At 48.5% G+C, this 22992-nt stretch overlaps 2 protein-coding genes across 9 annotated transcripts; both read right to left on the bottom strand.

The window, feature by feature from the left end:
- Positions 1-91: 91 nt before the first annotated feature.
- Acrbp (acrosin binding protein) lies at positions 92-12174 on the bottom strand. Its single transcript, NM_001172907.1, has 10 exons — positions 12083-12174; positions 11568-11786; positions 11372-11466; positions 10655-10772; positions 7013-7481; positions 6222-6354; positions 2788-2967; positions 2518-2685; positions 893-976; positions 92-413 (listed from the first exon to the last, which is right to left on the bottom strand). Exons 1-10 carry the CDS (start codon positions 12123-12125, stop codon positions 291-293), a joined length of 1632 nt encoding a protein of 543 aa, NP_001166378.1. The 5' UTR covers positions 12126-12174; the 3' UTR covers positions 92-290.
- Positions 12175-13621: 1447 nt separating this feature from the next.
- Ing4 (inhibitor of growth family member 4) lies at positions 13622-21327 on the bottom strand. Of its 8 annotated transcripts, none has more exons than XM_063237637.1 (8): positions 21178-21327; positions 18357-18428; positions 15834-16000; positions 15544-15658; positions 15285-15393; positions 14890-15059; positions 14347-14408; positions 13622-14252 (listed from the first exon to the last, which is right to left on the bottom strand). In XM_063237637.1, exons 1-8 carry the CDS (start codon positions 21212-21214, stop codon positions 14019-14021), a joined length of 966 nt encoding a protein of 321 aa, XP_063093707.1. In that variant the 5' UTR covers positions 21215-21327; the 3' UTR covers positions 13622-14018. The 8 variants fall into 8 exon arrangements, with proteins under 8 accessions (XP_063093707.1, XP_063093708.1, XP_063093709.1 ...); XM_063237638.1 differs by having other exon boundaries at positions 15285-15390; XM_063237639.1 differs by having other exon boundaries at positions 15553-15658.
- Between the last annotated feature and the right edge of the window lie 1665 nt (positions 21328-22992).

Here is a 22992-nt window from a genome sequence, read left to right as displayed (position 1 = left end):
AATCCTATGTCTGGGAGATTGAGGACTGATTCCCAGGGTGCACAATGCCAGTGCCAAGGAAGGAGCTCAAACTAAAACAGGCTACACAAGCAGAAAATAGTAACTTTATGTAAAGACATTCATGAAGCCAGGTGAGCTCTCATCAGCCCAGAGCTCAGGGAAGATGTGCATCCGAGCTACATAAGAGATCCAAGGGGAGCAGCCCAGAAGCAAATGACAGACGAAGTTTTGAAGTGATGGTTGAAGCATGTGGAAAGGTCCAGCTGGGGTGGGAACAGAACGGACCCATCTCATCCAAAGCGGCTTAGAGCCAACGTGCTAAACTCCTGGCTCCATCGAAGCACAAGGTCCTCTCCTTTGCTAGGGGTCAGCACGTTGTAGGTTTCATTCTGCATGCATCTCATACGGGACACCTAGGAAGGGACTAGGCTGTGGTCTCTGTCCCCGAACCAGACACCCACAGAGTGAGGGCAGGGGGTGTCAGCAGACCCAGGAGCAGGAGAGAACAGTAGAAAGAGGAGGCTCAGAGAAGACAGGAATTGGCCCACCTCCCCTTCATCTGGAGATGAGAAGGCTGAGGTTCAAAATGAAAGTGATTTATCCTAAATGGAAGTGATTTATCCTATCACCTGGTGAGTAAGAACAGGAGACCAGACTGAAACTCAGCCTCCAATTCCCAGTGCAGCTGAGGGTTCTACCTGCTGTGCCCTTGGGGCCGTTACTCCTGTGAGTGCCAACTTCCCCTGGCCCTACTGCCTAAGAAGCCCGCTAACCCCAGGACTGCAGCAGCAGAAGCTGCCTCTATGGAGGGTATTGCCCTAAGATGCAAGCAAAGTACTTGGAGTGACCAAGGGGGAGGTGGCAGAAGCTGGGAACAGAGTGAGGGATTCACCTTCCGGTTCCGGTTTTTCATCAGGCACTGTTGACTTTTGAAGGAACAGTAGTTTGGGTACTGGATGTAGTCCGTGTCACAAACCTAAGCCAGGGGTGGGGAGAAGCGGTCAGCAGAAGCTAAGCAGAACATCTGCTCCCAAAAGTTACTTGTGACACAGAACCCGAGGCAAGATAGGACCCTGGAGAACACTTCCGCTCTGCAGAGTAGGGCTGTCTCCTCCCACTTCTGGCACAGGTCCCAGAAGAAGTCAGTCTGGGAGAATTGAAGCAGCCACCTACTGGTCAGTTTACATGGAAACAGAGAGGGGGTGCCTAAGGGTCAGTACAGGGGCTGGGGTGTACCTCAGGGGTTGAATGCTTGCCTAGCATGTGTGAGGCCCTGGGTTTAATTCCTAGCACCTCAAGAAAAACAAGCATCACCCAAGTATCAGTAGTCCAGCCATCAGGGGTTCTTTCAGGGAGAGAGAGGAAGAGAGTCTCTGCTGTGTGTTAGAGTGTGAATCACTTGCCTCTCTGGGCTTCAACAGTCACCTATAAATCCAGAGTAATAGAGATGATCTCCAAGGCTCTCTCTAGATCTGGGGTTCCAGGGTCAAGATCTGGGTATGGGTATCGTCCCTCAGCTCAGCTACCAGCCCTCTGTGTGTGTGTGTGTGTGTGTGTGTGTGTGTGTGTGTGTGTTTGTGTGTGTGTTTAATACTAGGGAATGAACCCAGGACTTTCCACCCACTGAGCTACATCCTCTGTCCTTCTCTATTTATTTACTTACTTACAAGATACCACTAACTCCTTAATTAGTCTAGGTTGAACTTAAATTTATGATCCTCCTGACTAAGCCCCCTGGAATGCTGAGATTACAGACATGTACCATCATGTTCAGCTTGTATATGTTTTTTGGAGCTGAGGCTCAAACTCAGGACCACTAATATGTTAAATGTACGTTGCTACACCCCCAAGCCCTTTTGTATACTTTTTACTTATTTTGTTAGTTGTTTTGTTTTGGTGTTTTTGGGCTGCACTATATAATTTCCAAGTGCTGGGATTACAGTTGTGTGCCATCATACCTGGCTTTTACATTTTATTTTGATACAAGCTCTCGCTTATGTTGCCCAGGCTGGTCTTGAGCTTGCAATCAGACTTCTCAGCCTCCCAAGTACCTGGAATTACTCAGGTGATCACCGAGATGAGTGTAACTCTTATTGTAGGGATGTGAATAACTGACCCAGAAGAAAGGGCCTGGAGCTAGGCCAGTCAGTACTGCATCTGTCTCCCTCCTCCCACTCCCCAGCTTCCTCCCCCAGGCCTGTTCTTGCTGCTTTGACAAATCCCTGCCTGTTGCTCGGGATGGAGTGATCAGCGCCTGCCGGGAAAGAGGCAGGAGGCTGGTGGGGGAGCCTCCATCCACACCTGAGGTTAGAAAAGGTTTCACCTTGGCTGGGCGTGGTGGCTCATGCCTGTAATCCCATCACTCAGGAGGCTGAGGTGGGAGGATCCTTGCAAGTTCGAGACCAGCCTGGGCTACAAAGTGAGCTCAAGGCCAGCCTGAACTGCACAGCAAGACCCCATCTCAAAAAAGACAAAAAAAAAAAAAAAAAAAAGAAAGAAAAAAAGAAAAGGTCTCACCTTGGTGGGGAAATCCCCGTTATGGAAGCTGAGGAACTCCGTCTGGAGCCAGCTGGAGACCCGGATGTCTTCACAGCCCTTTGTGGCCAGCCGGGCACACCAGAAATCCATGCGGAGCCCACCGTATACATCTAACCCGTAAAAGCGGCCAGATTCCGAGGTCCCCGCCTGGGGTACAGGACAGGAAAGGTGTGTGTCCTGCCCTTGTGGCCTCTCAGCCCTCTCCATGTACCCCTGCTAGCCCCTACCACAGGACACCCCCACATGTACCTGGGTGCCCATGGACATGGTCTGGGCTGTGAGCAAGGAGCTGATGAAAGGTGTCTTGTGGGATGCGTCGCACTGCTGCCGCTGCAGGTTGGCCTCTGAGTGGCACTGCTCCAGCTTCAGAGAGCAGAAGGCACAGAGGGGACAGAGTGCCATGTGTCGCCGTCCAAGGTTGTCACAGACCTAGGGTAGGTGTACGAATGAGGCTGAGGCCGGGACTCTGACCTGTTCTCTCTGGGGCCTCAGCCTTCCAGAGCCCTCAGGGTGTCTCTGCTGGGCTCTCCTCAGGCCTTGCTGCCTCCTGCCTGCCTCTCCAAGGTGCCCCGGAGCCCTGGCCTCAGCGCCTTCTTCACCCTCTTCCTGGTTATCTATTCCTCCTAGCTCCACTGGTAAAGTCCTGACAGACACCTACCTTTGGGTGCTCTGTGGTTGCCTCTAACAGCCCCTGAGAGGACTGATAGTGCTCTTCCCTTCCCTTCTCTGCTAGTGCAAATGCTGTTTATGTAGGTGATGAGCTGCTGGCACTATGGTCACCCACTCTCATCTCATCTAGTCTTCAGAACCCTCTCTCTCTCTCTCTCTCTCTCTCTCTCTCTCTCTCTCTCTCTCACACACACACACACACACACACACACACACACAATAATCCTGTCATAGTGGAAATACCAATAATATCCCAGTCAATACTATGAGGAAACAGACTTGGTGGGGTTCAGTACATTGTTCAAAGCAACATGCCTAGTAGGTGTAGCTAAGTGTGAGGCAGGAGTTGCCAAATTGAGAGCAATTTGGGCAACTTAGCAAGATCTGTATCAAAATAAAAATTTTAAAAGGGCTAGGAATTTAGCTTAGGGGTAGAATGCTTGTCTCCTATGAATGAGGCCCTGGATTCGATCCTCGGTACTGGTTAAAAAATATGTGAACTTGAGGCTGGGGATTTAGCTCAGCGGCATAAGCGCCTGCCTTGTAAAGCAGGCAGTCGTGAGTTCGATCCCTGGTACCGATAAAAAGGAAAAAGACAAAAAAAAAAAAAAAAAAAAAAAAGTGAACGTGGGACATGGATCCAGGTCTCTCAGAATCTAAAGTGTATGTTCTGCCAAGGACCTGGTTAACAACTTCCAAATTCACTGGTGGGTATGCCTATAATCCCAGAACTCAGGAGACTAGGCAGGAGGATCACCACAAGTTCAAGGCCAGCCTGAACTACACAGTGAGACTCTGTCTCACAAAACAAAACCAAACCCCTCCAGGTTCTCAGAAGATCTCCTGAAGAGTGGGAGAGGGGTTACCCATCTCCTAGCTGGACTCTGCTTGAGGTTCCTCAGCACTGTGACTAAGCAGCACCCTCAGCCAGTCCCTTCTTACCTGTGGGCTCAGTCTGTAACCATGCATGAAATCTCTCACCCCACTGAGTTCTTTTTTAATGTTTTTGTTTTGTTTTGTTTATCGGTACCAGGGATTGAACTCACAACCACCTGCTTGCAAGGCAGGTGCTTATGCTGCTGAGCTAAATTCCCAGCTCCTTTTTTTAATGTTTTGAGACACTGTCTTCCTTTGTCTCCTCCTGCTTCAGCCTCCAAGTGCTGGGATTCCTACAGGAGTGAGCTTCCTCGCCTGGAAACCTACTTACTCTTCACAGAAGCACACAAAGGAGGCACTGGCACATCCCTGACTCAAAATCTCTGCCAAATTCCCCTGGTTTACCAAGCGAAACACAAATGCTCTGCTCCAGGTACAATGAACTCCACTGTTCTCCCATGCAAACCACTTAGAGGGCATAGTCCGGGACCACTTTTATTTTATTTTTTTCATTTTCTTTTTTGTCTTTTTCGTTTTTATCAGTACCAGGGATCGAACTCACGACTGCCTGCTTGCAAGGCAGGCGCTTATGCTGCTGAGCTAAATCCCCAGCCCCCACTTTCATTTTATTTTTAATTTTACTTATTTGTGCTGGGGACTGAACCCAGGGCCTTGTGATGCTAGGCAAGTGCTCTTTCACTGAGTTAAACCCCCCCCCCCGATTTTTAAATTTTATTTTGAAACAGAGTCTTCTACATTGCCTAAACTGGCCTCAAACACAGAATTCTCCTGCCTCAGCCTTCTAACTAGCTGGGATTAGAGGTGTATACTCCCATGCCCAGCTCTTCTTACATGTTTATATCTTTATCTAGTTCATGATTTGCAGTACTGGAGATTGAACCTAGGTCCCTCATACTACACTACTTTCCTAGTCCCCCCCTACTTTTTTTTTGGTACTGGGGCTCAAACTCAGGACCTCATGCTTGCCAGTCAGGAATTTATGCCGCTGAGCTAAATTCCCGGCCCCTCTCTTTTAAAAAAAATTTTGAGACAGTATAAATCTTCCAGGCTAGGCTTAAATTTGTGATTCTCCTGCCTCAGCCTCTGGGAATGCTGAAACTACAGGTATGTACCTCTATTCCTGGCTCTTTTTATTTGTCTTTAAAAAAAAAACCCCAACTCCCACAACACTCCTGTAATATTTTCCAGTATGAACCCCTTCTGTCCCTTAAGGGCAGAAAAAGTATGTTCACTTGAGACCTTCAAGAATTTTTTTTTTAAATGCCCTGAGCTAAATCCCCAACACCTTTGAGAAATTTTGCCTCGGCCTTTGCACTACCAGGAATCCCCCACCAGTCCCTTCTCCTTCCGGGTTCCCCCTTATCTTCAGGGTTTCCTGCCTCTGTGGAGCCTTCTGCGATCCTCCCAAGCACAGCCACAGTCTTCCTCTCACATGCGTACCTGTCCATGCACATCGCAGCACTCATCTCCTCACACCATACTGTCCTCCTCCTCCCCCCAACAAATCCTGACAGAGCACCGAGTCTACCTTGTGCAACACCGTTAGCATCTCAGGAACTTAGGAGGTAGTGGGTGCCCCGAGGATTTGTGAACAAATGGATGAAGGTCGGTGTCCCAGCTCTCAATAAATATTTGATAGTTTGTATTACTTGAAAAACTAGGGGCCAGGCATGGTGATGCACACCTGTAGTCGCAGCTACACAGCAGGCTGATGCAAGAGGATCACGTGAGCCCAGGAGTTCCAGAATCAGGAGCCTTGGCAACACAGCAAGACCCATCTCAAAACCACAAGCAGAAGAAACCCTGCAGTGTATTTTCCAGGGGATAGAAGACACACTGAGACTACAATCTCTACAGACTGCCTAGAACGGGTTCCATGAGCCTTCTCAAGGGGAGAGCGATATCTGAGACACAGCTAAGTACTGCAGAGAGACTGAGGGCTAAGGCCCATACTGGACTGGAATCAAAGTGAGGTGTACAGGCTTCCTCCTTGAATGTTCTGGAGAGGTCCTTCCAGAGAAAGAAGCCCCATTCAGATAGACTCTCTCCACCTGGACCTCTCTAGGGCTGGGGCTAGGATGCCCAGAGCCATGCTCACTGAAAGGCTGCAAGCTTACCGACTTCCCAAAACCAAAGGTCTCCTCCTCCAGGTACTTCCAGGCCTTGGCCGAGGGGGTCATGACACAGCTGTTCATCACAATGGAATAGCACAGCACCAGCAAGGCCTCCTTATGAGGCAGCTGCAGGAGGCTACAAGAAGACAGTGCTGGTGAGGATAGGCTGGAGGCTGAGGCAAAAAGTCATGTCCACTCTCCCGGTCCCCTGAGCAGCTTGGTCATATACATTCAGCATGCTTATCATGACCCTGAGAAGCCCTGGACTAACTTCCTTCTCTTGCAAATGACAAATTGAGGAGCTGGGTATGGAGGCATATGCCTGTAATCCCAGCACTTGGGAGGCTGAGGCAGGAGGATCACCATGAGTTTGAGGTCAGCCTGGGCTTCAGAGTGAATTCAAGGCCAGCCTAAACTACATAGTGAGACCCTGTCTCAAAAATTAAACAAAGAAAAAAAAAAAAACTGATGAGGAACTGAGACCCAGAAAGGAGAAATATTCTCTCAAAGGCTGCACCATTAATCAGGGCTAGAAACAAGACCTGAGTTCAAGCCTGGTGGCACCAGGTTCAAGGGCTCACCATACCATATCCTGTAAGAGTACAGAACCAAGGTGTCAGTGTAAGAGCTGAGGTCAAGTGAGCACAGGACAAAACAGGCCAGCGTGGCCAGCTGAGCCTGAAGCTTAGGTGGATCTGAGTGGGTCTGGAGGCTAAAGCTGGGAATGTGGGCTTCTCAGTTCCAAAAGAGGCATCAGGAAGACAAGGTCACAAGGAAGCCGCCACCTCCAGTACCTGCCGTGGTTCTGGCTTCTCCAGTAGGCATCCTCCTCGTACATTTCCTCCATTTCCTGGGCCGACTGAATGAGCTCCTGGATATTCTCTATCATCATAGGAGCCGAGTCCACGTCTCGGACCCGGGCAGTGAAGGAGTGAGGGTCGGAAGACAGAGACAGGGACTGTGGCTTGGGCTCGGAGCCTATCCGCAGGCCGGCCCTGCCCACCCTGCCCAGCATGTCCTCTACACTCTGGCCCTCTTCCTGTTTCCCCTCCTCCTCTTGCTCTTCCTCCTGCTCTTCTTGCTCCTGCCCATCATCCTGCTTGTGCTCCTGGGTCGGATCCTGCTTGTGCTGCTCCTGTCCTTGCTCCTGCTTATGACCAGCCGCTTGCTCCTGGCCAGCCAGTGACAAGGAGGACTGCAGCAGCTCCTCCACGTTGTTGCTGAGCCGCTCAGGCCAGGCCTGGAACGACTGTCGCTCTGTGGCTGCACGGTTTGGGGGACCAAAAAAGAGGAGAGAATAAGTATATTTAAGAAAAAAGAGCTGGGTGTGGTGGCTCACACCTGTAATCCCAGCACTCAGGAGGCTGAGGTGAGAGGATCATTGGGAGATCAAGACCAGCCTGGGCTACAAAGTGAGCTCAAGGCCTGTCCGAACTGCATACTGAGACCCTGTCTCAAAAAAGACAAAAAAAAAAAAAAAGTGGTATTTTTATACAATGGAGTACTACTCAGCCATAAATAAGGATAAGAGACTTTTGTAGGTAAATGGATGCACCTTGCGAACATACTCATAAGTGAAATAAGACACACGTGTAAACATTGTATTGCCTCACTAGTGTGAGAAGCTGAAAGAAACAATATTTGTATATGTATATAAAAAAGATAGTTATACTACTGATTTCTCTGAAGAGAGAGATTTGTGCTGGTATTGTTTGGATAATTGAATGCAGATATCTTGTGCTCTGGATAAGTGATTTGGGGATGACAATGCACAATGTATGTACCCCTGTTACCCTGATTGATGTGTTTTGAATTTTTTTTTTTCCTCTTTCTTTTTTGGTCTTTTTCCTTTTTATGGGTACCAGGGATCAAACTCATGACTGCCTGCTTGCAAGTCAGGCGCTTATGCCGCTGAGCTAAATCCCCAGCCCTTTTTTTCCTCTTTGAAATAAACTAGATTTGAAAAAAAATAGATTGTCTTTTCTCTAGGTTCACAGTTAGAGCAGGAGTGAGGTGCCTGCAGTTGTACTCTCTGTCTAATAAATTGGAGTCAGAGCCAGGCGTCCTCAGCTATGGCCTTGTCTGGCCCTTTAAGATGTCACACCATCACAGGCCACTGTGAGCCTCTGCTGGGACCAGTGAATAAAGATTCACTTACTATGAATTTGCTGCCATTCTGCAAGTAAGAGGCCTAGGCCTGGGACAGACTCACAACCATAGAAAGCCAACTGACTAATTTTAAATCCTACCCAGAACTACTTCGTAGTGCTCTCCATCAAGGCAGGAGGATGACTGTGAGTTCCAGGCTAGCCCCTGAACTACGTAGCAAAACCCTGTCTCCCGGAAAAAAAGTGTGCTTACAAGGAAAGTGGAAATGGGTCCCACTGCTGCATTTGCCACAGTAGTGGTCCTTCATTTTGATACCATGTACATTTCTTTTTTTTGTCTTTTTTGAGACGGGGTCTCGCTATGCAGTTCAGGCTGGCCTCAAGCTCACTTTGTAGCCCAGGCTGGTCTTGAACTTCCAACCATCCTCCCACTTCAGCCTCCCAAGTGCTGGGATTACAGGCGTGAGCCACCACGCCCAGCTACGTCTGTTATATCCTTTCCTCAGTCAATGGGCTTTTAGGTTGCTTTCAAGATCTAGCTATTATAAATTGTGCTGCTATAAACATGGGTGCACATATATTGCTGTGCTACGGTGTTTTTAATTCTTTTGGGAAGATACCCAGAAGCAGAATAGATGGGTTGAATGCGACCTGTAGTCCTAGTTTTTGAGGAATCTCCACACTAATTTCCACAGTGGCTGTACCGTTCTACATTCCCACCAACAGCAGAGAAGGGTTGTCAGCATTTGTTATTGTTGATTTTTTAGTATCAATTTTGGGAGCTGGGGTTTAGTTCAGTGGCATGAGCACCTGCCTGGCAAGTATGAGGTCATGAGTTCAATCCCCAATACCACTAATGATGATAATAATAATAATAGCCACTTTTTCAGGTGAGGTGGAATCTAAGTGTTGTTTTAATTTGCATCTCTCAAATGGTCAGTGATAATGAACATTTTTCCATGTATTTATTTGTTTGTATTTTGTCCTCTGAGAAGTATATATTCATCTCAGATGCCCATTTTGGATGGCATTTAAATCTGGAAGGACTGATATTTTTGAGTTCTTTATATGTTCTTGATAGCAGTCCTTTGTCTGAGGGTTAGTTGGCAAACATTTTCTCCCACATTGTGGGTTGTCTCTTCACGCCATTGGTGGTTTCCGTTGCTGTGCAAGAGCTTTTCAGTAGGATGAGATCCCAGCTGTTGATTCTTTGGGATACAAAGAATACAACTGGGCTTTTGTTCATAGTCTTTGCCTATACCAATGTCTTCAAGAATTTTATGTACTCTATCTTCCAGTAGATTTAATGTTTCTATTTTTTTTTTATCAGTACCGGGATAATGTTTCTATTTTATTAAGATCTTTGATCCATTCTGATTTTAGCTTAGTGCATGGTGAAAGATATGGGTCCGGTTTTAATCTTTAGCATGTGTACAGCCAGTTTTTCCAGCACCATTTATTAAAGAGGCTATCTTTCTTCCAAAGTTTGGTACCTTTATCAAAAATAAGGTGACTTAGTGTGTCTGCTGTTGTTCCTGCATCTTCTAATCTATTCCATTGATCTTTGGGTCTATTTTTTTGCTAGTACCATGCAGTAGCTAAGATGCCCCCTAAGACAGTCTATTAAATAGCAAAACTAACTACTTACAAAAGTCTTTAAACTGATTCCCAAGGTCCTGCTCAGTCTCCCCTTCCTTTGTTTGCAAACCAATAAATACAACCCCCAGGAAATCTCAAATTCTGTTAGAGGATTTTGATCCTTCTGGAGCCCTTTAAAATGATACCAGTTGTGTCTTTTATTTAAGCCATTTGCTGTCCACTTGTTTAGGAGGTTGTGGGCTGTCTGAAATATTGCCTTAGCCTCCCGAGTGCTAAGATTACAAGCATACACCAGCATACCTGGAAGAGCTCTTTAACTCACATCTCAGATGCTACCCCTGTGCCCACTGCCTTGGAGACCATCAAGTAGTATAAACAGCCAGCAAGTAGTCCTCCCTATGGGGGGGGTCTGATGCTGGGAGTTGAACCCAGGGCCTGGTGCATCCAAAACACATGCTCTGCTACTAAACTACACCCTTTCCCTTGCATCTTAATCCTTCAAAACATGAAAATAATAGAAGCTGGGCATGGCAGTGCACATCTATAATCTTAGCATGGGAAATAGAGGCAGGAAGACACCAAGTTCAAGCTCAGATTGGGCAACTTCATGATTTAGTGAAAGCCTGTCTGGAAAAATAAAAAAGAAAGGGAGGAGAGAGCCCTAATCTGTGTTCCTAAGCAGATCTCCCCATCCCTACTCTCTCCCACCAGGCTCTCCCAGGGGCTCACCTTTGATGTGGGATGTGACGGGTGAGGTCATTGTGGTGGGGGACACCTCCACTGGAGACTCCAGCTCCTTGAAACTGTTGACTGACAGGATGGAGACCGGCTGGGAGCACCTGACCCTCTGCAGGGAGAGCAGGATGGCTTTTGCAAAGGGCAGGCTGCTCCTGCTCAGTGATTCCTTAATCCCTTGCCAGCCTGTGCCCTCCCACACTTCAGGGTAGAGATGAAGGAACATGGTCCCCACTAGGACCCTCTTGTCCTGATCAGGGGCCTTTAGAAGACAGTCTGTTTGGGCCAGGGATATAAGTCAGTGGCATAGCACCTGTCTGGCAAGCATGAGGTCCTGAGTTGGATTCCTGATATCCACTCACTACCAAAAAAGGTGTTCTGTTTTTTTGGGGGGTCATACTCCTGGGGCTTTACTGTAGAGCATTTGACTTAAATAAAGTCTCTGCATCTTTAGAAGAAATGAAAGGGCCACCTCTCTCTTTCCTCATCCCTCTGCTTGCTTTACAAAGGCCTGGAGTCTATGACTAGTAACACCTACAAAGGCTGAACTGGGCAGTGTCCACCTACAACAGGGTCAGCAGGTAGGGTGACAGGCAGAAAGGCAGGAAGGCGTGTCTATGGGTTGGCTGCCACACCCCTTCTCGTTCTCCAGTCGCCCTTCCTTCCTTGGCCCAGGGTCCCCAGATCCAGCTCTTTTCAAGCAGGCTTCACCTTGGCGTAGTAGACGTGGTTGGAGCAGCGGTACTGAGAGAACTGGCAGAAGGACTCGAACCAGGAGGCATAAGGGAGGTCGGAGCAGACAGCGCCTGGGGAAGGGCAGGCAGGGTGAGCGCAGGCTGGATGCGGGGAGCACAGCGAGGCTTCTGCCCCACGGGGAGCTCGGGGCTTCCGGCAAACAGGCGCTCACCGTCGGGCACCAGGCCGTGGTTCTCATACTGGTCCAGCTGAACGATGGTGGGGTTCCTGCAGCCGTGGGTAGCGCGGAGGCGGCAGGTGGTCTCTGCCTTCCAGGTGGGGGTGAGCAGGGCGAAGAAGCGCTCATATTCGGTGGGGGAGAGGGGACTGCCTGGAGTAGGAGCCGAGGGAGAGTCCTGCGCGAGAGCAGGTCCCAGAGGCAGGAGCAGCACTGCGAGGGCAATTCAGCCGGCATTCAGACAGATGGGAGGGATGCACCCCCCAGCGGAAGACTGCCTAAGTTAGTGGCAGGGTGGGGGCGCCCAGGAGGACAATGCCCACTTAGGAGGTTGAGGGGCTGCTGGGGATGGAGGCCAGGTCCGGGGGGACATCCGTCTCAAAGGGTCTCAGGAGTGAGGGGCAGACCCCTCACGATCACCCTGAGAAAGCGTCTGAGAAGTCATTTTGGGGACGGTTTCAAGGACTGGAGGGGTGCGGAGCTCAGGGAGCGAGGGGAAAGCCTCTTACCCCTCAGCAGTGTCAGAATGGAGCCAGCAGCCGGCTGCCCCATGACCCGGGGAGATCAGAGCCTCTAACGGGCCTAGCGAACTGAACCTCGGGCTGTGCACCGTGCACAGGCACCGCCCACGTCACAGAGGGGGAGGGGCGGGGCACGGGGCACGCCCTGGGCACCAGAGACCAGCGGTGGGTGATCTTGGCAGGCGGACCTGTTTCACCAGTGAGCCCTGCGGATGAAGGAGACCCAGATGGGAGCACAGGAGACCCGTTCTGGGGCAGCTGGAGGTGCAAGGCACAAAGCGGGGCATAAGCCTGTAATCCCAGTACTCGAGAAGCTGAGGCAGGTGTATCTCCCAGAGTTTGATGCCAGCCTGAACTACACAGCAAGACCCTATAAAAACACACACACGCACACATTGCGCGGTGAAAAAAAAATGGCAGAAGCTACAAACTTTTCAACTGAGAAAGAGGCTTCAAGGGAAACTGAGAATACAGGCCCCCTTTTCCAGGCAGACGGACTACATCACTTCTAAAGGGAAAGCAGAACTTAACTTTCACTGGCTGATACTATTCAGAAAAATAGAAACTTAACTTAGAAAAGCAGAAATTGGTTCAACCAGTCAAATCCTCCTCACCTGCTTGGTCCCCTTCTGCTGTCACCCTCACCCCACCTCCTGGACCCAGCTATGGACCCCAGCCACCTAGGAACTGTGGGAGTCACACTGGGTTGTATAAACCTATAAGCATTTTACTATATTTTGGGGGGGGACCAGGGATCAAACTCATGACCTTGTATTACCTTACCAAGCAGGCTCTTACGCCACTGAGCTAAATCCCCAGCCCCCATTTTATTACTTTTGATTTTATTGGTACATTTTAGATAAATATAACGGTCATATTCATCACAGGGAGTTTGTACCTGGACAAGATGAATCTAGCTTTTTTCCCCCATTCCCTTTCCCTCCCCTCATTTACAACTTTTTTTTTTTTTTTTGGTCTTTTTCCTTTTTATCAGTACCGGGGATCGAACTCTCGACTGCCTGCTTGCAAGGCAGGCGCTTATGCCGCTGAGCTAAATCCCCAGCCTATTTACAACTTTTAAACCTTCACTTTAAATGCACTTGTGGTTGGATAGACTAGTTATCTTTTTTGAACTAAGAACCACCGAAGGCAGAGTTAGAAGAGCAAGTGTTCAGTGTCCCCAGACGTGATTAAGACAGACGAGCAGGGCAATCCATGGAAGTATGGGCAGGATACCGTATTCATTTCCTGTTTCAAATGTGCAATTAAGCGGTATTTAGTGTGTGGTACACATAGGTAACACAGACATATCACTGACTGGAAACTGAGAGATGCCATGTGGAAGAAAATGTAGGGGTGACCAAGGCCATAAGCCTGGCCAGCTCTGCCTGCTCCGGCTGCCCCTGTGGATGCGGTCCAGGCACCACTGCTGCCCCGTCTGCTCTGCTTCCAGGGTGCCATTCTCCCCCAGTCGGCCCATGGGACGCACAGAGAAGCTGAGCACATTACACAACAGTCTACAATAAATACAGCAGGCCAACACGGATAGCTTTTATTTACCTACCAAACTCCTTTTACATGGGAGTCATCTGCATTTCATTTCGTCCCCTTCTCCCACTCACAAGGCCAGGACACATCCCCTCAAGGGTCCCTTCAACTAGGGCCACAGCCCAGATGATCTAGGGGACCCCTGCCCGTGGGAATCAGGAAGTGAGTGGGGAAGTTTATCACACATTTAGTCCCCCTTGGGGGAGGAAGTTTAGGGCAGGGGAGCGTCCAGTGTTACTGCCCCCAACCTTAAATTCAAAGCAAGGGGGAGGACCTTCCCTCTGAAATACAGCACCAACCTCAGCATGGAGGCACAAGGACAGCGGGCAAGATCGTGTCCCTGCGAAAGGGACAGCCAGAACGAGGGCACATACCATCAGTGGCCATGGCACCCTCCCTGTAGGGTTTGGACACAGCCTCGGCGCTGGGGTGGGGAGTGAGCAGCCAGGTGAGGGGGTGACAGCACTGTACCACCCGCTTCTCCCCGTCCCCCTGGACCAGCACACTTCTCTGCCCACCAGCCCAGGTCAGGAGATGTGAAGAAACTGTGTGGAAACCCAAGGCCCTCATCTACTTCTTTTTCCGCTCTTGGGAGCAGCGTGGACAGAACCTAGAAGACAAGGATGGGAGGCAGTGAGTGGAGTGGACGGCGCCCTCTGCTGCTCGCTGTAGCACCGCCTAGCTCCCACTGACTGGTCACTCACCATTTCCCCCGGGGCTTGGTCGTCAGCCCCACACAGGCAAAGTGGAACCACTCGATGGAACACTGGAAAAGGAAGGAGACGAGGACCCACTGGTCAGGGCCCTGGGTAGACACCGGGAGGAAAGGAAGCGGAGCAGACTCCTTCAGTGCCCCCTTTAGTTACTCTCTTTGGAGACTTCTCAAGAGATTCAAGGCCGCCCAGCTCCAGCCACTAACCTATTTTCTTTTTCTTTTTCTTTTTGTCTTTTTCATTTTTATCGGTACCAGGGATTGAACTCACGACTGCACACTTGCAAGGCAGACGCTTATGCCGCTGAGCTAAATTCCCAGCCCCTATTTTCTTAAGATGGGCTCTCACTATACTGTCCAGCTGGCCCCAAACTGAAGGTCACCTGGGTGCAAGATAGCTTCCTGCCTCAGTTTCCCAAGTACAGTATTAGAGGCACATGCCCTACATGTTGCTTTCGACTATTTCTTAAATCCCACTCTTCAACCATGGTCACCCCACTTTATACCCACTCTTGTGCCTCTCCAAACCCCTCACCCTGAGGCAAAAGGGTTCTCACATCAGGGTTGTCACAGCCAATCATCTCTCCGTAGGAGACCTGGTGACAAAGGCAATAGGTGGGCTCGTTGGGATCCACAGGCATATCCAGCACATCTGAGGGGTGGACGCTACCAAAGGTCACTGAGGGCATCCCATACTCAGGACTTCTGCATGCCGAGAGGGAAAGGAAATGTCACCCGTGGCTGTGGCTGGAAGCTACTTGATGAGCATTCAAGGCGGCTAGGAGAGCCTGGAGGGGAGTGACTGTGGCTCCTCCTCTCCCCAGCAGACACCAAATGGAAGGACAAGTGACCAGCACAGAAGACAGGAGGGTGGGGACCGTGCAAGCAGCGTAGGGTGAGAAGAAGGGAGGTGGCAGCAGTTACACTCACGTGCGCACGAGTTTCAACTTCTTCTGGGCAGCTTTGGGGGCTTCCTCATCTGAATTTTTGCCTTTGGAGCGAGCACGTGCAGCTTTCTTCTCCTTCTGCGTCCTGCCTTCTAGGGGAGAGGGCGGGAGCCAGAAGGCAGAAGACAGGAAGATGGGTTAAGGCCTCCTCCCCCTCCTCCCTGCCAGGTCTCCTCCCATGGGCTGGAGCCGCACCTTCTCCGTTGCTTCCTCGCCCGCTCATGGCCCGCCCCCCTCCTCACTCTTTTTGCCTTTGCTAGAAGAACTGTCGTAGTCACTCGACTCGATCTGCTTCTCCTTCAGGTCTGCCTCAAAGCGGGCCAGGTCTGTGTCCAGTCGTCGGATATGCTTGTCCACCTGGGGGCAGGGAAAGAGAAGGCAGAGGTGAAGGGCAGTTCTGAGGCAGCAGAGCAGGTGGAGGCAGGGTCTATGGTTGCCCAGACCCACCATGGATCCCAGCATGGCTAAAGGAGGGGTCGGAGGCCCGGGGGATGAGACGGGAGGTAGTGGGGTGCCATGGACAGGGCCATACCATCTCATAGGTCTGCATGGCAAGCTGAACCTTGTCATCACCAAATTCCTTGCACTTGCCATAGGCCTCCTGGATCTGTCTGAGCAGGGCCAGCTTCTCCTCGGAGCTCAGGCTGCGTGCGCTGCTCATATACTCGGTGGCCAGCTTGTCAATTTCAGCCTTCAGGTCTAAGACAGAGACAGAGGCCTGGTCATGATCGTCCCAGATGGCCAGACAAAGCAGGCTTCTTCCTCCCATTCCTCGGCCCTCTCCAAGGACCACCATAACCCTCGGACTAAAACATATCAAATGTGCCAGGCACCAAGCTGTGTACTCAAGAAAGGCAGCACACTGACCCTAAGTGTTTTAAGATGCCTTCAGATTACTAAAAACATTGCTAGGACAGTTGGAACTTAATTACTGCCACACACTGCTGAACTCTGCACAGCACAGTAAGAGGAAGCATATTTTGGTGGATGTCTGAAGATGCTTCTATGTAGGACTCAGAGGCTTCTTGCCAAATGTGTTTTGTTTCAAAGGCCATCTCGTTTCTTGTCTCAAAAACTTCCCACAGCAGGTCTGCCTGCTGGGAGCCAGGACGAATCATCTGCTGCTCTGACTTAGGATTTTAGCTGAGACCCACTCCATACTGCCTGCCCCTTCGTCTGTGACTTGCTTCTACTTCCCATTAATTAATTAATTAATTAATTAATTATTGTCTTTTTTGTTTTTTTGAGACAGGGTCTCACCTACGCAGTTCAGGTTGGCCTTAAGATCACCTGGTAGCCTAGGATGGTCTTGAACTTGCAATGATCCTTCTGCCTCAGCCTCCCGGGTGCTGGGATCACAAGCGTGTGCCACAACACCCAGCTATTTGCCATCATTTCTTTCTTTTTTTTTTTTTTGTCTTTTTCCTTTTTATTGGTACCAGGGATCGAACTCACGACTGCCTGCCTCCAAGGCAGGCCCTTATATCGCTGAGCTAAATCCCCAGCCCTGCCATCATTTCTTATGGTGTTCACCTTAAACACTGCTTCCAACAGTTTAACACTGGAAGGCTGCTGATGCCCTGGGACCCAAAGGTTGTCTGTTCCCTCATGTCTGCTAGGGCCCATGAAAATGTCAATGGCAAGAAGGAAATCTGATTCTAGAAGCGAAGCAATGACTAACAGGAAGCACTTAAAGCACACTAATGACACACTTCCTTCTGGGCCTCTGGAAGAAGCTGAAAAGCACACAATTCATCATTCCCAGCTGATCTTTGTGCATGGATTCAAGAGGTAGAACTGAGTAGGGTATAGTTACACACCTGTGACCCCAGCTACTCGGGAGACTAAGACAGAAGGATCACAAGTTCAAGGCAATCTAGGTAACTCTGTGAGACTCTGTCTCAAAAGTAAAAAATAAAAAGGAAGCCGGGGATTTAGCTCAGTAGTGTAAGTGCCTGCCTTGCAAGCGTGTAGTAGTGAGTTCAATTCCCAGTACCAAAGAAAGGAAAGAAAAGGAAGGAGTGGGATGTAGCTCAGGGCTCCCTGGGTTCAATCTCAAATAAATAAAAGCTTACGTGTGGTGGCACACATCTCTAATTCTAGCACTATGGGAGGCCGAGACAGAAAATCACAAGTTTGAGTGCTGCATAGGGAACTTAGTGAGATCCTATCTCCAGACAGGACAGGGTATTGGCTGAGGATATATCTCAGGGTGAGATATATCCAATATATCTTAGATATATCCAATATATCCAATATACTCTGCATTCAATCCTCAATACTGCAAACAAATAAATGATTTTTTAAAAATCCGAGGCAGGGTCTCACTAAATAGCCCAGGTTGCCTTTGAATTCATCACCGTCTTCCTGCCTCAGCCTCCCAAGTGCTGGGATTATAGGCCTACACTCTACTTTGCCAGCTTAAACTGTTCTTGAGAAAAGCATAAAGATAATAGCATCTTTTTTTTTTTTTTTTTTTTTTGCTTGCAGTGCTGGGATTGAATCCAGGACTTTGTGTGTACTAAGCAACTGAGCTATATCTCCAGTCCTTTTATAATTTATTTTTGGCTTTTTGAGTCAGGATCTCACCCTGCAGTCCAGGCTAGGCTTGAATTCACTACACAGCCCAGGCTGACCTTGAATTTGAGATTCTCCTGCCTCAGGCTCCTGAGCCACTGGAATCTCAAGCATGTACACACTGTGCCTGGCATGTCTTTTGAATTCTTGAGGCACTACTATCTCAATACTCTGTTGGTTATGGAAAGGCTGATACAGAAATGAAGACTGTCAGTACTCTCTCTTAAGAACTGTAAGAGACAGAGAGAGAGAGAGAGAGAAAGAATTGTGAGAAAATAAAAAAGTCAGGGATACGGATCAGTGGCACAGTGACTGCCTGGTAAGCATGAGGTTTAGCGATGAATTCCTGGTACCAAAAAAGAAAAAAGGGAAAATTAAAAAGCCACAGTTCTTCATGTCAGACGACACAGTACTAGCAAACAGAGGAGTAAGTGGTTATACGTCCTCCTTTTACACACAGCCCCTTCTCAGTACGTACCTTCTGTTCTTTGGTCCAGGTCCCGCATGAGTTGAAAGTTTCTCTGTAATTCAAAGGGGAGGTTTTCAATACCTAGGGAAGACAGAAAGCTGACTTGATAAGCGTTCAATATAACTTATACTCCAATCCCCAAATATATTATTTTTTCCTGTATTAGAGATTGAATCCAGGGCCTTTTCACTGAGCTATATGCCCAGCCCTTTTCATTTCTTTTTTGGTACCAAGGATCAAACTCACAACCTTGTGCTTACCAGGCAAGCACTCGAGCCACTGAGCTAAATCCCCGGCCCCCCAGCCCTTTTCTAAGACAAGGTTTTGCTAAGCTGCTAAGCTGTCCAGCCTGGCCTCAAACTGGAGGTCCTATTGCCTCAGCTTCCCAAGTACTGGTTTATAGGTGTCCTCTACTATACGTGGCCTCTATGGTTTCTTATAAACCATTTGCCCTCACTCAAACCTCTAGATTTGTGACAGCAATCACACCTTTCTCTCAAGAGGCTGTGTCTGCTTCTCCTCTGACGACTCACCTCTGCAGCAGCATCCACCATTTCCTCTTCCATAACTTAGTCTTGCCCCTTCTTTTAGCTTCAATCATACCTTTAATCTGAGTATTCTGGAAGGCTGAGGCAGGACTGTCACGAGTTCAAAACCTGCCTAGACCACTTAATGAGTTCAAGGTCAGCCCGAACTACATAGCCAGACCCTAATGTCAGGCATGGTGGTGCACTGCTGTAATCCCAGCACTCGGGAGGCTGAGACACAAAGATTGCTGTGAGTGCAAGGCCAACTTGGACTACCCAGTGAGTTAAAGACCAGCCCAAACTGAGTGAGACACTGTGTTAAAAAAAAAAAAAAAAAAAGAAAGCCAAAATCTGACACCATCCTGGTGCCTTTTTCTACATACTTCCAATCTACTCTCCGTAACAGTAGCCTGAACATTGTTTTTAAAAATGTAAACTGTTGGGTACAATCCCAGTATTTTGGGAGGCTGAGGCAGGAGGATCCCAAACTTAAACTCAGTTTGAGTAACTTAGAAAGATTCTGTCTCAAAATAAAACATAAAAGAAAGGGCTGGGGATGTAGCTGAGTGTGAAGACCCTTGGATCAATCCCCAGCACTGGGGGAGCAGGGAGAGTAACAGAGAGCAATGACCAACACGTGTAATCCCAGCTACTCCACTCGGAAGCTAGGAAAAGAGGATGGAGAGTTTGAAGGCACACCAAGCAATATCACAAACTCTGTCTAAAAAAAAAAAAGCCAACACTCTGGCTCACAATCTTCCCATGCTTGTCAGTACAGGTAGGAGGCTCTGCACGTCTGGCCCTCACCCCCCACACCAGCCAGGTTAGACTTTCTGCGTGTCTCTGCGAGCACACTGGCTTTCTGAGTGTCTGGGACCTGCTTAGTCTTCCTTACCCACCCCCACAATACACCCTGGCGTGCTCAATTCATGTTCATTATTCAAAGTTCAGCTCAAAGGCTGGGGATTTAGCTCAGCGGCATAAGCGCCTGCCTCACAAGTACAAGGTCCTGAGTTTGATCCCCAGCAAAGTTTAGCTCAAACCAAGTATAGTGATCTGCCCCTGTCTTTCTAGCACTCTGGAAGGCTGAGGCTGAAGGATCACAAATTCAAATCTAGCCTGGGCAATTTAGTGACTTAGGCCGTTTCAAAATGAAAAATTTTAAAAGGCTCAGTGTGAAGACCTGGATTTGATCCCAAGGACTAAAAACACAAACCTGATCTTCCCAGACTCTGCCAAGTACTTACAGGCTATCAAAGTATTCTCTTTGCCTTTTTGTTTTTTCTTTCAGTACTACTAAGTATTATAATCCATGGCTTTGTGCATGCTGGGGAAGTGCTCTATCAGGGAGCTTCATCCTAGCCGTATTCATTTATTTAGGAGACAAGGTCTCACTTTGTACTTTAGGCTGGCCACAAACTCATGATTCTCCTGCCTCAGCCTCCCAAGTGATGGGACTTTAGGTGTACACCATGATGCCTAGTTTTACTGTTTAATAATTATTTAGTCTGCAGGATCTGTTTCCCTTTACATGAGCTTCTTGAAAGCAGATGCTGTGTGTGTGTCCATCTCAATCTTTGCATTGTTGGGGACTGAACACTGAGCATTACCATGCCAGACAGATACTACTACCGGGCTACAACACTGGCCCATTACTTTTTGTTATTACACTGCCAGTATCTGCCATACATCTGATCTATAGCATTTCCTCAATAAATATGTTAAATAACGACTCTCCAATAAGACAACCTTAATTGCACAGAGTGACAGGCTTTGTGAAGCGGTACTTACACAAATGGCATAAACATAACCCCAGATTTTGGCGAGAATTAGATCCTTTCAGTTGATCATCTGACAATAGTCCCTCACCCTCACCTTCACTCCCACCCTCATGAGAAGCCACTTGAGAAACAACTGGCTGCGAGACACTTTGAGCACCTCTTCGCAGCTGCTCCAAATGGCACTGACTGCTACCGACTGTGGGAGATTTGGAGGCGAGGGAGTTTACCCTGAGGTGAGAGACACTGGAGTACAGATGTAGCACAGATTTCCTTGCCATGCCTGGTCCTTCAAGAAACACCCCTAAACCCCACCGCATACCTCCTCCTTGCTCCACACCCAGCAGTGAGGACTCGGCCCTTCTGCCCCGCCCCTTCTTTCTTCCCACCCCTCAATATTTTCTCCCGCAGATCCCTTTCATAATTGGGACCTTCTCGCCACTACGACTTCGAGGCCGTAGATCCTCTCGGCCCCGGTCGCCCACCACTTCTGACCTCTGACCCCCTTCTCCAGCTTGCTCTTACTGTCCAGATAATGTTCCAAATACATCCCAGCAGCCATCTTGAAGCAAAACAAAGCAACTTCCGATCCGCCCCGGAAGTGACTGGAACAGGGCAGGAGCTGTAGCTATTCTTAGCTCAGATCCTTTCCGCCCTTAATGAGAACACTTCCGCCCTTAGTAAGGATCCAGCCGGACATATCCGCCAGACGTCGAACTTTTCCTTTGGCCTGTGTATTCACGACTGCTCACGGCGAGGCTGCTATAGCCCGCTTCCGCCCCTACTAAGACTCCAGTCCTCGCCGAGGCAGGTATGACGTCATGGCAGTCGCCATTTTGCATTTTCTAGCAAACTTTTTTTTCCCTCTTAAAAGATGTGGTAATGGGGGGAAACACGATTCTTTTTTATAAGTGTATTCCATAAATATCCCTTTTCAGCAACTGGGGAGTCCAACTTCCTTTGGCAGATTATGAATCTGGTAAAGCAAGGCCTGGCTGAAGCGACGACTTTCTCTAGGGCAGCTAATTTAAGGATTTGGAGGAGTTACTAGGCCTGCAAATTTAAACCTTCTTCACTCATGTAGTTTTATGTATTATCATCAAATCCTTAAATTTGGAGGAGTTACTAGGCCTGCAAATTTAAACCTCCTTGCATTTTTCTTCACTCATGCAGACCTCATTTCTATCACAAGTGCCATACTCTTGGATGATATAATTTCCTTTTCTATGCAATGAATTTGAAATTGTGGCTCAAATCTAGTGAAGAAGCAAACATTACCTTATCTGGTCACGTGATTCATTCATTAGTGTCACATTGCCTACTGACACACCATCTCTGCCAAGTCCCCAAACCCTGCTAGGTGTTGAATGTTGTCAGCTCCCAATCCCAAGCAGTTCACATGCATGAGCCTGGTCACAGCTTTTTTAGTGCTGAAGTTTGCAAGTTTTAAAAAGCAATCTTAGTAATCTTAGTAGTTTAACACATTCATGATAGGTCCATTAATTCCTGTCTTGCCGCTGGGTGGCTCTGAACCACTGATGTGAACATGTTAGCCCCTCATTTAACAGCTGAAGCAGCAACATGGCCAATAGTGGTCGATGGCAGTCAAGGTAGCAAGTCTAGGTTTTCTGATGACATTCTATTTCTCCATGCTTGCTTCAGTGCCACATACACTACAGTAGTCCTTCACAGAACTGCCCTGTGTGTGGGAAGGGAATGTGGTTATCACTATATTATACTTGGCATGAGATTTTTGGCTTTAAAAAAAAAGCCCTTATGTAATTCAGGCTAGCCTTTTAACTCTTGAGCATCTTACTGCCTCAGCCTTCTGAGTACTGGAATTATAGGCATGAGCCATACTGCCCAGCTTCAGTGTTTCATAATGTTCCTCAACCTAAGCCCACTGACTGATTTCCACTACTGGCAATGTGGAAATGTAGCACTGGTTTCATGTGCCCATGTCTACTAAACATATGTGTACACATTGCCAACTGAAATACCGAGTAACTGGAAGGCAGAGGCAGGATGCCCTTTCCAGGGGCCGTTTATTTTCTTCTTTTGCTGCTGTTTCGGCTGGGAGCACAGCTGCTTTATCAGTACTTTACTGAGACCGTATTCTCATTTAGGCAGTGCAGTCTTCATGACAGAATCTGTAACAGAAGTCCTCAGAGATCAATGTGCATCTGTGAGAACGAAACTGTGCCCTTCCCTGGCTGTGGAATCACACGTGGGGCTGCAGCACACCCGCACTCATTCCTCACACATTGTGTAGGACCTCAGGCCCCTGAATATGCCCAGATATTTTCTACCATGTTCATTCACATCAATAGCTCCACTGTC

This window comes from Cavia porcellus, unplaced genomic scaffold (assembly GCF_034190915.1).
Source record: "Cavia porcellus strain 051 isolate PalLab524CR breed Dunkin Hartley unplaced genomic scaffold, mCavPor4.1 scaffold_27, whole genome shotgun sequence".
In the NCBI taxonomy this organism is placed as follows: Eukaryota; Metazoa; Chordata; class Mammalia; order Rodentia; family Caviidae; genus Cavia; species Cavia porcellus.
The sequence above is the reverse complement of the archived record's forward strand: the minus strand, read 5'-3'. Positions and strand labels throughout refer to the sequence as shown.

Bases quoted from the DNA above. Each gene is read 5' to 3' on its own strand.
- Acrbp (NM_001172907.1), bottom strand. From the start codon at position 12,125: ATGGGGCAGCCGGCTGCTGGCTCCATTCTGACACTGCTGAGGG. The intron at 11,787-12,082 runs GTAAGAGGCTTT...TTGCCCTCGCAG, and splicing joins CATTCTGACACTGCTGAGGG to TGCTGCTCCTGCCTCTGGGA. The intron at 11,467-11,567 runs GTGAGCGCCTGT...GCCCTTCCCCAG, and splicing joins CCACGGCCTGGTGCCCGACG to GCGCTGTCTGCTCCGACCTC.
- Ing4 (XM_063237637.1), bottom strand. From the start codon at position 21,214: ATGGCTGCTGGGATGTATTTGGAACATTATCTGGACA. The intron at 18,429-21,177 runs GTAAGAGCAAGC...TGTCTTCCCTAG, and splicing joins TTTGGAACATTATCTGGACA to GTATTGAAAACCTCCCCTTT. The intron at 15,060-15,284 runs GTGAGTGTAACT...CTCGGCATGCAG, and splicing joins AAGTTGAAACTCGTGCGCAC to AAGTCCTGAGTATGGGATGC.